This window comes from Oncorhynchus clarkii, chromosome 20 (genome assembly GCF_045791955.1).
Source record: "Oncorhynchus clarkii lewisi isolate Uvic-CL-2024 chromosome 20, UVic_Ocla_1.0, whole genome shotgun sequence".
NCBI classification, from domain to species: Eukaryota; Metazoa; Chordata; class Actinopteri; order Salmoniformes; family Salmonidae; genus Oncorhynchus; species Oncorhynchus clarkii.
The window spans coordinates 51,320,822-51,334,869 of record NC_092166.1 but is presented as its reverse complement, the minus strand read 5'-3'; the positions used below and the strand labels follow the sequence as shown (position 1 = coordinate 51,334,869).

The following is a 14,048-nucleotide window of genomic DNA, read 5'->3' as shown; positions in this document are numbered from 1 at the left end:
AGGAAAGAAATTCCACAAATGATCTTATAACAAGGCACATCTGTTAATTGAAATGCATTCCAGTTGACTACCTCATGAAGCTGGTTGAGAGAATGCCAAGAGTGTGTAAAGCTTTGATTTGTTTAACACTTTTTTGGTTACTACATGATGCAATATGTGTTATTTCATAGTTGTGACGTATTCACAATTAATCTACAATGTAAAAAATAGTCAAATTAAAGAAAACCCCTTGAATGAGTAGGTGTGTCTAAACTTTTTACTTGTGATCTCCACACAATCTTCAGACTGCGCAAATGCTGCGCCAGCCGACGCTCGACAATTCTAATTTGAAATAACACCCAGCTTGCTGTCATTAATGTACATTTTCCTAACCTTCGTCAAAATCGGGAATCCTCAAGTCATCTTTGTCGTCTAGTTTTTTCAAGTACTGGTAGACAAGGTTTTCTTTCTCTTGTTGGTTCGTAGCGTTGTCCAGGGCGTCGTCCAACTGGCTCTGGATTGGAAATAAAGCAGAAAGGTTGCACTTGGACGCCATCTTTCCACCCACAATTTCATTGAGTAAAGTCAATGCTACATTCTGCACCAGCATTTTTCAACGGTGACACAATTAGCAATATTTAGTATATGGAATTCATTCATTCAAAAAATGGTGCTCTTATTAACATAGGATCTTTTGGATACATGTTTATTTTAAAAGTACATTATATTAAAAAAATAACTGCTAATTGTTTGGAAACTGCTGTTGTATTTCCTAACAACAATACAGACGAGTCCGTGTTCGAGGGTGTCGTCAATAGTTACCACAGCCACAAAGTCATAAACCCCGCCTAATTTCTGTAATGTATCTTGTACAAATATATATATATATATAAATATATATATATTTTAAACCTAACCATAGCAGTGTGGTTAACGTTATGCATAACCGTAAGCACAAGTTGAGAACAATTTTTTTATTTGTTTTCATAAATGTTTTGCCATGTTTGACTTTGTGGCTGGGGTAACTAGTGGAAAACCAGGACGAGAGCATCACCGTGATGTATCATGGGTAAATTGTGACTGACTGATGTGCAAATAATATGTAGTAGTTATTCATGATGCAGGGTATAATATAGATCAGAATCGCCCGTAGTCGGATACGTTTCATACATTTTTACGAAATAGCTCATTTTAGCATTGCATTGGCTTTAAGTCTGGTTGCTAGAGTTTCTTGTTGACAGGTTATTATTTAGAAAAAAATGCTAACACAATTAGCTGTTTTCGGTTTTGATTTGGTGATTGCAACTTTTCCAAAACGGTATGGAATGTTATCATCTGACTTTTTGCAGGATGTTACAGAAAAGCGCGGTTAAACAGGCTATATTGTAGCAACAACGAGGTGTTTTAAAACATTGTGTGTCCTTCTCTCTGCTGCTTCAAATGTCAAAGAACGATTTGGAAGATGACATATGGGAATATAAGCCTCTCAAGAAGAAGAAAAGAAAGGACAAAGAGACACCTGAAACTTTTAATGGATCCATGGCTAAGTACAGACAAGCCTCACAATGTTTAACCGAAGGAGAAACTTCTGTCCAAGTGAAGAACACAGTCAGACATGTGAAGCTCACCAAAATAGCTCCAAATAAAACCCTCGGTGTGAAGGCAAATGAGTCTATTCAAAATAAAGAGGTGGCGCGTAGGACACTTTCAACTCAAAATATCGCCTTTCCACCGTCCACACAAGATAATGATAGTATACGTACTGCTGGAGAGAACGTGCACCGGGCATCTTCCCCTGGAGGAAGTTCCTGTCCGATCTGTCAGATGCCATTCTCTATATTGGTGGTGCAATCGCAAAGATGGCATGTCGCAGAATGTCTTGACAATCCTGGGGAAGACCGCAAAGGTACAGTATTGTTGTTTCAGGTTGCGACGTGAGACGTTCCTCAATCAAATCAAATGTATTTATATAGCCCTTGTACATCAGCTGATATCTCAAAGTGCTGTACAGAAACCCAGCCTAAAACCCCAAACAGCAAGCAATGCAGGTGTAGAAGCACGGTGGCTAGGAAAAATTCCCTAGAAAGGCCAAAACCTAGGAAGAAACCTAGAGAGGAACCAGGCTATGAGGGGTGGCCAGTCCTCTTCTGGCTGTGCCGGGTGGAGATTATAACAGAACATGGCCAAGATGTTCAAATGTTCATAAATGACCAGCATGGTCAAATAATAGGTCTGGGACAGGTAGCATGTCCGGTGAACAGGTCAGGATTCCATAGCCGCAGGCAGAACAGTTGAAACTGGAGCAGCAACATTCCCAGTGGGTCAGAAGTTTACATACACTCAATTAGTATCTGGTAGCATTGCCTTTACATTGTTTAACTTGGGTTAAACGTTTCAGGTAGCCTTCGACAAGCTTCCCAGAACAAGTTGGGTGAATTTTGGCCCATTCCTCCTGATAGAGCTGGTGTAACTGAGTCAGGTTTGTTGGCCTCCTTGCTCGCACATGCTTTTTCAGTTCTGCCCACAAATTGTCTATAGGGTTGAGGTCAGGACTTTGATGGCCACTCCAATACCTTGACTTTGTCCTTAAGGGCTTGTAAATTAGCATTTGACGCTAAGGTGTATTCGGCGCATGTGACAAAGTTTGATTTGATAGCTAGCTACTCTAGCTCCACTGACAGTGATCTATTTGTTGATGTTTATCAACTCTGGGAATTCATTAATATGTATAAGTAGCCTTTGTCATTCTTCGGAGGTGTAACCTAAACATGCATTTCGTCGTAATAGTGGCAGCAACTTCCTCTGGGGGAGGGTCCTTCAAAGTTATGGTGCATTTTCTACAGAGAAATTGGCATAGTAGGCAATGTAACCAAAGATTGCCCTCCTTTTACTAGTATCATTGCACATCCTTCGAATCACCATTCACTCTGTTGGTAATGCTTACAAATTGAATCATAATTTTAAAAGTAGAGATACCACTCTGGAATTTTGATATTTTGATATTATGTTCAATCATATATAAACATTATACATGATTGTATTTTTCAATATTCATACATTTATGTAAGTTGTTATTGAAATCAAAATACTACTCATTACAGAGGCAAGCGGTAAAGCTCCATATTACACCAATTTTCGCTTTGTTGCTCCTACAGATGAAACATTAGGGAGTCTTGAAGGAGGCCTGGATAAGGTCACAAACATTCTATTAGGTTCTGAACTAAAAGAGTATAAACTTAAACGGACAACTAGAAAAAGCTCAAACCAAGTTTTCAACCCACTGTATGCTTCAGCTGCAAACACACTTTACACATAATTAAAAGGGCATTTGTATGTCATGACAAGGTTAGGGGTGTGACTTCTCAGAACTATTCATCTGTTTCCCAAAACTAGCTAAATGTTGCGCTGTTGTCTTTGTGGTCAAGCGGTCTGTTATCTGTGATTCTTCATCCGGTCACTTCTCCATGATGTTTACAAGTGACTTTCTGTTCAACAGACTTTGGACATACATTCTGTTCCCCTTTTCTCTCACAGTAACTTTCCATACACAAAGTTCCTCTTCACCATTCATTTACACATAACATATACATTCATTATGCAGATAACATAATCAATCGTGTCTAATATAGCAACAGGAGTAAGTATATTTCAAGTTATAACCAGACAATTCCAACTTCAATAAATTATTGTATTGAATTTCAGAAAGTTCCAAAAAAGCATTTCCTTTTTTTCTAGTTTCATGATGTCCCATGTCTATTTTAGCATATTACATGCAAATGCATTCTTAACCATAATCTCATATCCCTTGTAATTCCTAATCCTGCTCTGTCTTTGTCTTTTATGTCATGTGTGCAGAATGTCCCGATGGTATCCAGTGCTACTCCACAATTCTGAGCCACTACCAGAGATACAGCCACTCCCTGCTTGCCCACAGCCGAGCAACCAATGAGGCGCCCTGCCTCAGCTCGGAGTTGGTAACCAATGGCGGGGCCAGTTTAAGCTTGGAGAGCTCACAGGACAGCCAGAGTTCTTCTCCTATTAACAGACACAGTGGAGCTACATCCCCCACAAAGCCAAATGCCCTTCTGCTGCTCCGGTCTCCTGCTCCAGAGGTAATCCGGAAAAAAAAAGGCTGGTCACCCTCAACCAAAGTCTTGAAGTCTACCCTCCAAGACAATAAAACAAAAGTATCAACCCCCCATAAGGACAATAGGGGGAGTGAAGGCCTTGAGGGTGGTTTTGTCAAAGCAGAGCCCTCTGCTTCTAGTGATGATGAGATCTCCTATTCCCCCATGTCTGAGTTTCCCCAAGATATAGAAGTTAATGGGACACAACCAAAAAAAGCTCTATTTCCAAGCAGTATGTTGGAAGATGGGGAAAATAATGACTCAATGTTGTTGTTCAGTGATGGAGTCTCAAGTGATAATGAGTTATTTTCCAACCTTGTGGCTCATTCTGAAACAAATGAAGTTGTAGGTTCTCCAGTATTCAGTGACAGCCAGGTGGTATCGATTAGATCATTAGTGCATAGCAATCACCTACCTAGCTCCTCAAGAGAAGAGCATACAGAGGATAACTGTAATGCCTCCAGTGCTAGGCCTTCACTCCAGTCTCCAAAAAGTATAGTATTAGAAAGCTTACGGGAGAGCCTGTTCAGCCCAAGCAGCAATTGCAGCCTCCATTCCAAAAGCTTGGATCAGTGCCCCACTTACACAAACACAGAGTTGAACATGTCATTACTTCAAATGCCTCCATCTTCCCAAGCTTCCCCCACCCAACATTCTCAGGCAACCATGACAACTAGGAAGGGCAAGGCCTCTGGGCTCAAACAGACAGACATTGGGGTGTTTTTTGGGCTCAAGCCCCTGAAGGACAAAGGGAAGGAGCAAGAGGCTGGGAACGTTTTACCTGTGGTGAGTCTCCATCAGGGACCTGTACTTGAAGAGCGCAAGGGAGGAAAAGAGGACCATGGAGGACGTCAGAGGAAAGGCAGAAGTGCAAATGCCACGGTGACCCCTAAAGTTGGAGTGCGATCAGACGGTGGGAGTACACAGACTCCAAGTGAGGGAGGTAGGAAGAGGTGGAACAGGGGGAGAACCGATGGAGAGCAAAGGGAGTCCAAGCGATGCCCGTTTTATAAAAAGATTCCAGTTGAGTTGGTCAGTGACTAGTGTAAGTAGCATGCAGTGTGCCCTGTGGATGGCTAATTGGTAGAGGTCGACCAAAAAAAGCGATTTTTTTATATACATATTTGTAATAATGACAATTACAACAAGACACACAAAAGGCTTAGGCCTACCTGGCTTTAGCGTTTAAGACAAAATAAATTTTTTAAAAAGTGCAAATTCCAGTCAGCTCTAGGAGAGCTAAATCAAGAGCACCTAGTGGAAATCTACACATTTAAAACTAATTTCATTTTGCAACATGTTTTTCTCAAGTATGTCTGGAAGTGACTAGCGTCCTTCTCATGGCCTTATTGTCTTAAGCTGTTTTGGAATACTCACACTAACCATACTATTTGTGATGTAAAATGAGTATATAATATGGATATAGTTAGTATGCCAAAGTTCCCGAATGTCGCACTAAATTTGCCAATATACAAAGTATACAACCAGTGGACACTATTTCCGAGCTTTTAGGGCCCATAATGCAATTCTTTAAAAAAATGGCCGTGGCTTCACAACATTTTCGGATTTGAAGAAAATGGCGGAAAATATGCAGACAAAGTCCAACGAGAGCAGATACAAATTCATTGCTTTAACTAATTATGACTAAAGTTAAGAAAATGTTGAGCAATGTAATAAAGTAATGATTTTTGAAATGAGTTATGTTGGCTGACAATTTGTTTCATTAGAGCAGTATGTAACGTTAGTTGGCTACTAATACATCAAACTTGCCAGGCAGTATATTAACTAACTATAACTACTCAACGTTTATTGACTTGATCATTCTTAGCTAAGTGGTATAGTTGTTGTGCATTCAATGGACATTGTTAATTATGGCTATCTACTCCGATTTCAGAGCACACTCGTCTGAGTTTGCCTAAGCGCAGAATAACTGATGAATTTACTGAACGCTTAACACCCGTTGAATATGGCTGGTGTCAGTAAACTTCGGCAAAAAAAGCGTAATTAAATATTTGCCAGCAGCACAGTTAGTCACCAACGCTGTGGATAACTTGAAAACAGCCTAACCAGCTCTACTAGGGTGAGTAAAATGGTCAGAGTGAGGTGTTCTCTCATTTTTTTCTGGAAGTAGCTAGCCAACGTTAGCCAGTTAACTTGGGTCTTGACTGCTGTTGAATGCTCAGATCAACCCTACACCTCGGCCAGAGCGTCCATTTTGCGCTCTGAACGCTCTGAATTTACAAATGGACCATTTGACAACACTCTGGATTTAGGAACGCCCAGAGCGTACTCTGGCACTCCAGATAGAATGAATTTACGAACACACCCGGAATCGTAAAAAGACTAGTTAGTCATTTGTTATCAAGCTATCAAGAGGTTGGATAGCAACAGCATCAACTTCTGGTAGACAGGCGAAGCGCTAGTACGCTCAACTGAAACGATACCGTTTGTTTATAGTATACTAAAATGAACTAATAGTATGTAGTATATACTTTATGTATGTAGTATACAGTATGTTAGTATGGGTATTCAAACACAGCTTTATTTTTTTCTCTCTTTTTGCACAGGCACTAAGTTTGCTGTGGATGCTTTTCAGTATGGGCTGGTTGAGGGCATCACCACTTACTTCCTCACACACTTCCACTCAGACCACTATGGAGGACTGAAGAAGAGCTCTACATTCCATATCTACTGTAACAGAGTAAGGGCACTTCCCAACTAAAACAGATGCAACATGTGGGGCAATGCATGCTGTCAATAAATTAATTTTGATTGCATCAGGTATCTCAATAGAGAGTTGGGGCCAAGCAGAGACGGCAAGGGTGGCTTGTCACTCCAGTACCTTGCCGTTCACCTTCCCATCCCTGGGCCAGACTCAATTATAAGACTGAAGAGATAAGTCTTCGGTCTTAACCACTCTCAAATTCATAGACAGAGCTATGGATGCAATGACTGACCATCCATGATACCAACATTATAGTTTTAACTATGTTTTGAGGCTATATAGTATTTGTTTACATTTACTTTGTTAACAAATATTGGACTTAAACAAGCTTATATCATAGGTTCTGATGGGGTATAATAGTTGAGCTAAGCTCATGGGACATTTAGAAGTTATATTCGTCAAGAATCAATGGGAATATACTGTATCATAAATGTATAAGTTCAAAAATGGATGTAGGAACTGCAGATTGCCCTTTTAAAGGGCAGCTGAACTCACTGATTTCGCCTTGGTTTTTGACCTCCTCATTAAGTAAAACTGGATTTGGGTCTTGGGCAGTGGTGGAAAAAGCACCCAAATGTCAAACTTCAGTAAAAGTATAGATACCTTAATAGAAAGTGACTCAAGTAAAAGTCACCCAGAACAATACTACTTGAGTAAAAGTCTAAAAGTATTTGGGTTTTAAATATTCTTAAGTATAAAATGTAAATGTAATTGCTAAAATATACTTAAGTATCAAAAGTAAAATTATAAATCATATCAAATTCCTTATATTAAGCAAACCAGACGGCACCATTTTTTCATTTTATTTAAAAAAATGTATTATTATTGACTCGAGTCATTTCAGCTTTCATTTGTGATTAATTTGTAAAATTTTGAAAAACATAATTCCACTTTGACAATATGAGGTATTGTGTGTAGGCTGGTGACAAAACAATCCCAATTTAATTGATTTAAAATTCCGACTGTAACACAACAAAATGTGGGAAAAGTCCAGGGGTGTGAAGGTACCGTATATGTGGTCCGTCACTGCAGCCCATTTATTGACAGCTCACAGCTGTGCATCTCCCCAGATCACAGGTAACCTGGTGAAGAGTAAGCTGAGGGTGGCTGAGCAGTACGTCCACATCCTGCCCATGAACACCCAGGTCACTGTGGATGGGTTCAAGGTCACACTGCTTGACGCCAACCAGTGAGTATGAAGAAATCAAAGGGCTTTAAATAGAGTGTGAATTGCTGACCCATCTTGCCTCTTCTTCCCTATATTAGTATGAAAAATGTCATATGGTGAGAATTCCACTCAGTGTGCGGTGAAACCGCACGGGGCGGCAGGGTAGCCTAGTAGTTAGAGCGTTAGACTAGTAACCGGAAGGTTGCAAGTTCAAACCCCCGAGCTGACAAGGTACAAATCTGTCGTTCTGCCCCTGAACAGGCAGTTAACCCACTGTTCCTAGGCCGTCATTGAAAAAAATAATTTGTTCTTAACTGACTTGCCTTTTTAAAATACTTTTTAAAAAAAAACAATTACCATACAGAACCTACCCATTCCTTGCACATCTACTGGTCTTCTTAGGGGGTTGAATTCTATTTGGTATTCAGAAATGGTCTTGAGTCGTAATATGTTACCTGGTCCTCTCTGCCCACAGCTGTCCAGGAGCTGCCATGCTGCTGCTGTTCCTGCCCAATGGCCAGACTGTGCTTCACACGGGAGACTTTAGAGCTGACCCTTCTATGGAGGCCTACCACGAGCTGCTGAGCTGCCGAGTCCAGACACTCTACCTGGACACCACGTTAGTTTTTTAAGCTAGGGTTAGGCTAAGGGTAGAGCCATGGTGTGGTCATGAAGATAGGGTTAGAGTTAGAGCTATGGTTAGGGTTGAGCCAGGCTGTTGACATAAAGCCACTATTAGGGTTATGGCTATGGTTAGGGTTGAGCCAGGCTGTTGACATAAAGCCACTGTTAGGGTTATGGCTAGGGTCAGGCTTGAGTCGGGGTGTGGTCATGAAGATAGGGTTAGGGTTGAGCTGGGCTGTGAACATGAAACTAGGGTTAGGGTTAGAGCTATGGTTAGGGTTGAGCCAGGCTGTTTACATAAAGCCACTGTTAGGGTTATGGCTAGGCTCAGGCTTGAGTCGGGGTGTGGTCATGAAGATAGGGTTAGGGTTGAGCTGGGCTGTGAACATGAAACTAGGGTTAGAGTTTGAGCTATGGTTAGGGTTGAGCCAGGCTGTTGACATAAAGCCACTGTTAGGGTTAGAGCTATGGTTAGGGTTGAGCCATGCTGTTGACATAAAGCCACTGTTAGGGTTATGGCTAGGGTCAGGCTTGAGTCGAGGTGTGGTCATGAAGATAGGGTTAGGGTTGAGCTGGGCTGTGAACATGAAACTAGGGTTAGGGTTAGAGCTATGGTTAGGGTTGAGCCAGGCTGTTGACATAAAGCCACTGTTAGGGTTAGAGCTATGGTTAGGGTTGAGCTGGGCTGTTGACATAAAGCCACTGTTAGGGTTAGAGCTATGGTTAGGGTTGGGCCAGGCTGTTGACATAAAGTCACTGTTAGGGTTATGGCTAGGGTCAGGCTTGAGTCGGGGTGTGGTCATGAAGATAGGGTTAGAGTTAGAGCTATGGTTAGGGTTGAGCCAGGCTGTTGACATAAAGCCACTGTTAGGGTTAGAGCTATGGTTAGGGTTGAGCCAGGCTGTTGACATAAAGCCACTGTTAGGGTTAGAGCTATGGTTAGGGCTGAGCCAGGCTGTTGACATAAAGCCACTGTTAGGGTTATGGCTAGGGTCAGGCTTGAGTCGGGGTGTGGTCATGAAGATAGGGTTAGGGTTGAGCTGGGCTGTGAACATGAAACTAGGGTTAGAGTTAGAGCTATGGTTAGGGTTGAGCCAGGCTGTTGACATAAAGCCACTGTTAGGGTTAGAGCTATGGTTAGGGTTGAGCCGGGGTGTTGACATAAAGCCAGGGTTACGGCTCAATTTAACCAATGCTGTTAAACACCTCAAACCATTTTTCCTCTCTTTCACTCTCTAGCTACTGCAGTCCTGAATACACCTTCCCCACGCAGCAGGAGGTCATAAACCTTGCGGCCAACACAGCCTTCATGTGTGTGACCCTCAACCCTCGCACTCTGGTGGTGTGTGGCTCCTATTCAGTTGGCAAAGAGAAAGTATTCTTGGGTGAGTGCTGATTTGAGTGTTTGATCACCTTAAAGTACCTTTATTGAGCTACACCAGTGGTCACCAACCTTTTCTGAGTCAAGATTACTTTCGCAGTCAAAAAGTAAGCCGGTATCTACTGCTAAGATTGTTTTTGTTAAACCAGATTTTATTTTTACATTAACCTAATAAAAACCATTCTGTTGTAATTACGACAAATAGGCCTATTTGTCACAGCATATTGGCTATAGGCCTGCCAATATTGTTCTCCTCAGACAATATTATATTTCAAAAGTCAAGCTTTTGTTAACAAAACACATCAGTTGGTATAGCACTTGCAAGGCACAGCTGAGCATAAATTGCAAATAATTAGCTTTTTTACTTTACTGGACTTATGGTAGAGATGCATCTGATGGTCATGGTGCTTTCAAGGCAACTGGGAACTCGAAAGAAAAAAACTAGGTCAAATCATGATGTCAGTGATCTTCAGGTTGGAAAGTTGGCGCTCTAGAAAGATGCCAGTTTTCGACTTGGAATTCAGAGTTGGATGACCGTTCAAAAAGATTTTCCCCAGTTGCCTTGAACACACTGAAATCGGAAGTCTGAGATTTCCAAGTTCGCAGAGTTCCCAGTGTCAGCGGAGGGTCTGCCTCTCACAGTCTCTGCTGGTGCATGAAATCTAAGGATGTCTCAAGGTTTTGCTCACCTGAGGTATCTCATGATATCTCATGATGGTATCTCATGATAAGCTGTAGACCACACTATTTACCAAGATAATTTTCATCTACATTCTTCGTAGCTGTCTATTTACCACCACAAACTGATGCTGGCACTAATACCGCACTCAATGAGCTGTATACAGCCATAAGCAAACAGGAAAACACTCATCCGGAGGCATCGCTCCTTGTGGCCGGGGACTTTAACGCAGGTAAACTTAAACCCGTTTTACCTCATTTCTACCTGCATGTTAAATGTGCAACCAGAGGGAAAAAAACTAGATCACCTTTACTCCACACACAGAGACGCATACAAAGCTCTCCCTCACCCTCCATTTGGCAAATCTGACCATAATTCTATCCTCCTGATTCCTACTTACACACACAACTAAAGCAGGAAGCACTAGTGACTCGGTCAATAAGAAAGTGGTCAGATGAAGCAGATGCTATGCTACAGGACAGTTTTGCTAGAACAGACTGGAATATGTTCCGGATTCCTACGATGGCATTGAGGAGTACACCACAACTGTCACTGCTTTCATCAATAAGTGCATCGATGAAGTCGTCCCCACAGTGACTGTACATACTAGAGGTTGACTGATTATGATTTTTCAATGCCGATACCGATAATTGGAGGACAAAAAAAGCCGATAGCAATTAATCGGCCGATTTTTAAAATGTATGTATGTATATATATACACACATTTTTGTAATAATGACAATTGCAACAATACTGAATGAACAATGAACACTTTTTTATTTTAATTTAATATAATACATATGGGCTTTTGGGTGGGTGTTCTTAAGGTGATTCCACAGGTTGGTTGTATTTTTTTATTTAGCCGTTGCTGACCCCATGCTTACATCTTTATCACAAATAAGACACCTTGCTTTCCCTGGTACCAATTCCATGTAATAGTCCCACACTGGTTATCTGCTTTTCTCTGCCATCTGTAAAACACACACACAGCTCTGAAGTGACAATGATACTGAAGAGTCTGCTTAGGAGACAAATCCTCTCAACTGTTTGAATAAAAATAGAGTTTAAGTTACCTGTGATGAATGTTGAAAACAAAAACTCTAATTTCTATATGCAGGAAATCCTATTTTAATAATGGACATGGTAAGAATTGACTGCCAAAGTGCGAGTCATAATTCCCATGACACTTTCTAGCAAAATCTGAAAAGCGGTTCCTTCATTTATTCCATAAAGATATTTTTAGATTCACTTAAAATAAGGTCTGTGTTTCATATAGGCTTACACCACCTTGTCAATTTTATAACTGTAGATATCCATAGGACAAGGTAACTCTGATCAATATTGGCTAAATATAAGATCTTTTTTTTTTGTAGAGTGGATTTATGAAAATATTTTGACAAACGTTACCTTATCCTAGTGAGATTTACACAGGTCTCAAAACGCAGAGGCGGTTTAAGCCTGCACGAAACACAGACCTTATTGGAAGTAGATCAAGACATTCTCTATGGAAGACATGAACGGTAAAATAACGAAGGAACCCCTTTCAAGTTCAGCCGCAAGTTATTACAGGAATTCTAACGCGTTGACTATTTTTCTCTAAACCATATACCTTTGACTATTACGAGCCTGCTGCTGCCTACCACCCCTCAGTCAGACTGCTCTATCAAATATCAAATCATAGACTTAACTATAATAAACACACAGAAATACGTGCCTTAGGTCAAATCCGGAAACTATCACCTCGAAAACAAAACGTTTATTCCGTTCCGTATTTTATCTAACGGGTGGCATCCATGAGTCTAAATATTCCTGTTACACTGCACAACCTTCAATGTTATGTCATAATTACGTAAAATTCTGGCAAATTAGTTCGCAAAGAGGCAGGCGGCCCAAACTGTTGCATATACCCTGACTCTGCGTGCAATGAACGCAAGAGAAGTGACACAATTTCACCTGGTTAATATTGTCTGCTAACCTGGATTTCTTTTAGCTAAATATGCAGGTTTAATATTTACTTGTGTATTGATTTTAAGAAAGGCATTGATGTTTATGGTTAAGTACACATTGGAGCAACGACAGTCGTTGATTGATTGTTTTTATCAGATAAGTTTAATGCTAGCTAGCAACTTACCTTGGCTTACTGCATTTGCGTAACATGCAGGCTCCTCGTGAGGCAGGCGGTTAGAGCTTTGGACTAGTTAACTTTAAGGTTGCAAGATTGGATCCCCCGAGCTGACAAGGTAAAAATCTGTCATTCTGCCTCGTTCCTAGGCCGTCATTGAAAATAAGAATGTGTTCTTAACTGACTTGCCTAGTTAAATAAAGATTAAATAAAGGTGTCAAAAAAAATCGGCAAAATCGGCGCCCAAAAATACCGATTTCCGATTGTTATGAAAATTAATCGGCCATTCCGATTAATCGGTCGACCTCTAGTACATACATACCCCACCAGAATTCATGGATTACAGGCAAAATCCGCAATGAGCTAAAGGGTAGGGTAGAGTTTCCGCTTAAAGAGCAGGACTAACCTGGAAGCTTGTAAGAAATCTCGCTATGCCCTGCGAAGGACCAAGCAGGCAAAGCATCAATACAGGACTAAGTTTGAATCGTACTACACTGGCTTCGAAGCTCGTCGGATGTGGTAGTGCTTGCAAACTATTACAGACTACAAAGGGAAGTACAGCCGCGAGCTGACCAGTGACACGAGCCTACCAGACGAACTGAATTACTTTTATGCTCACTTCTCAAGTAACAGGCAAGTAACACTGAAACATGCATGAGAGCATCAGCTGTTCCGGATAACTGTGTGATCACGTTCTCCGTAGCCAATGTAAGACCTTTAAACAGGTCAACATCCACGATGTTGTTGGGTCAAGAAACACGAGCAATGGACATTAGACAGGTGGAAATGCTCACTTCTCAAGTAACAGGCAAGTAACACTGAAACATGCATGAGAGCATCAGCTGTTCCGGATGACTGTGTGATCACGTTCTCCGTAGCCAATGTAAGACCTTTAAACAGGTCAACATCCACGAGGCCGCAGGGCCAGACAGATTACCAGGACGTGTCCTCCGAGCCTGCACTGACCAACTGGAAGTATCTTCACTGTCATTTTCTGTAAGAACACTACGGCAATCTGCCTAAATGACTACCGACCCACGTCTGTAGCCGTGAAGCGCTTTGAAAGGCTGTTCATGGCTCACAACACCATTATACCAGAAACCCTAGACCCACTCCAATTTGCATACCGCCCCAACAGATCCACAGATGATGCAATCTCTTTTGCACTCCACACTGCCCCTTTCCCTTCTGGACAAAAATAACACCTATGTGAGTATGCTATTCATTGACTAAAGCTCAGCGT

At 41.3% G+C, this 14,048-nt stretch overlaps 2 protein-coding genes across 2 annotated transcripts in view; one reads left to right on the top strand and one right to left on the bottom strand.

Moving 5' to 3' along the window:
- LOC139376480 (NHL repeat containing 2) overlaps positions 1–630 on the bottom strand; it is a 50,938-nt gene extending 50,308 nt beyond the window's left edge. The window contains exon 1 of the mRNA XM_071119112.1: positions 373–630. Within this exon, the coding sequence (XP_070975213.1) occupies positions 373–589 (217 nt within the window). The 5' untranslated portion in view covers positions 590–630. The remainder of the gene's footprint in view (positions 1–372) is intronic.
- Positions 631–1,087: 457 nt separating this feature from the next.
- Positions 1,088–14,048, top strand: part of LOC139376477 (DNA cross-link repair 1A (PSO2 homolog, S. cerevisiae)) — a 28,733-nt gene continuing 15,772 nt past the window's right edge. The window contains exons 1-7 of the mRNA XM_071119110.1: positions 1,088–1,885; positions 2,378–2,458; positions 3,835–5,130; positions 6,674–6,807; positions 7,902–8,020; positions 8,475–8,618; positions 9,863–10,008. Of these exons, the coding sequence (XP_070975211.1) occupies positions 1,420–1,885; positions 2,378–2,458; positions 3,835–5,130; positions 6,674–6,807; positions 7,902–8,020; positions 8,475–8,618; positions 9,863–10,008 (2,386 nt within the window). The 5' untranslated portion in view covers positions 1,088–1,419. The remainder of the gene's footprint in view (positions 1,886–2,377; positions 2,459–3,834; positions 5,131–6,673; positions 6,808–7,901; positions 8,021–8,474; positions 8,619–9,862; positions 10,009–14,048) is intronic.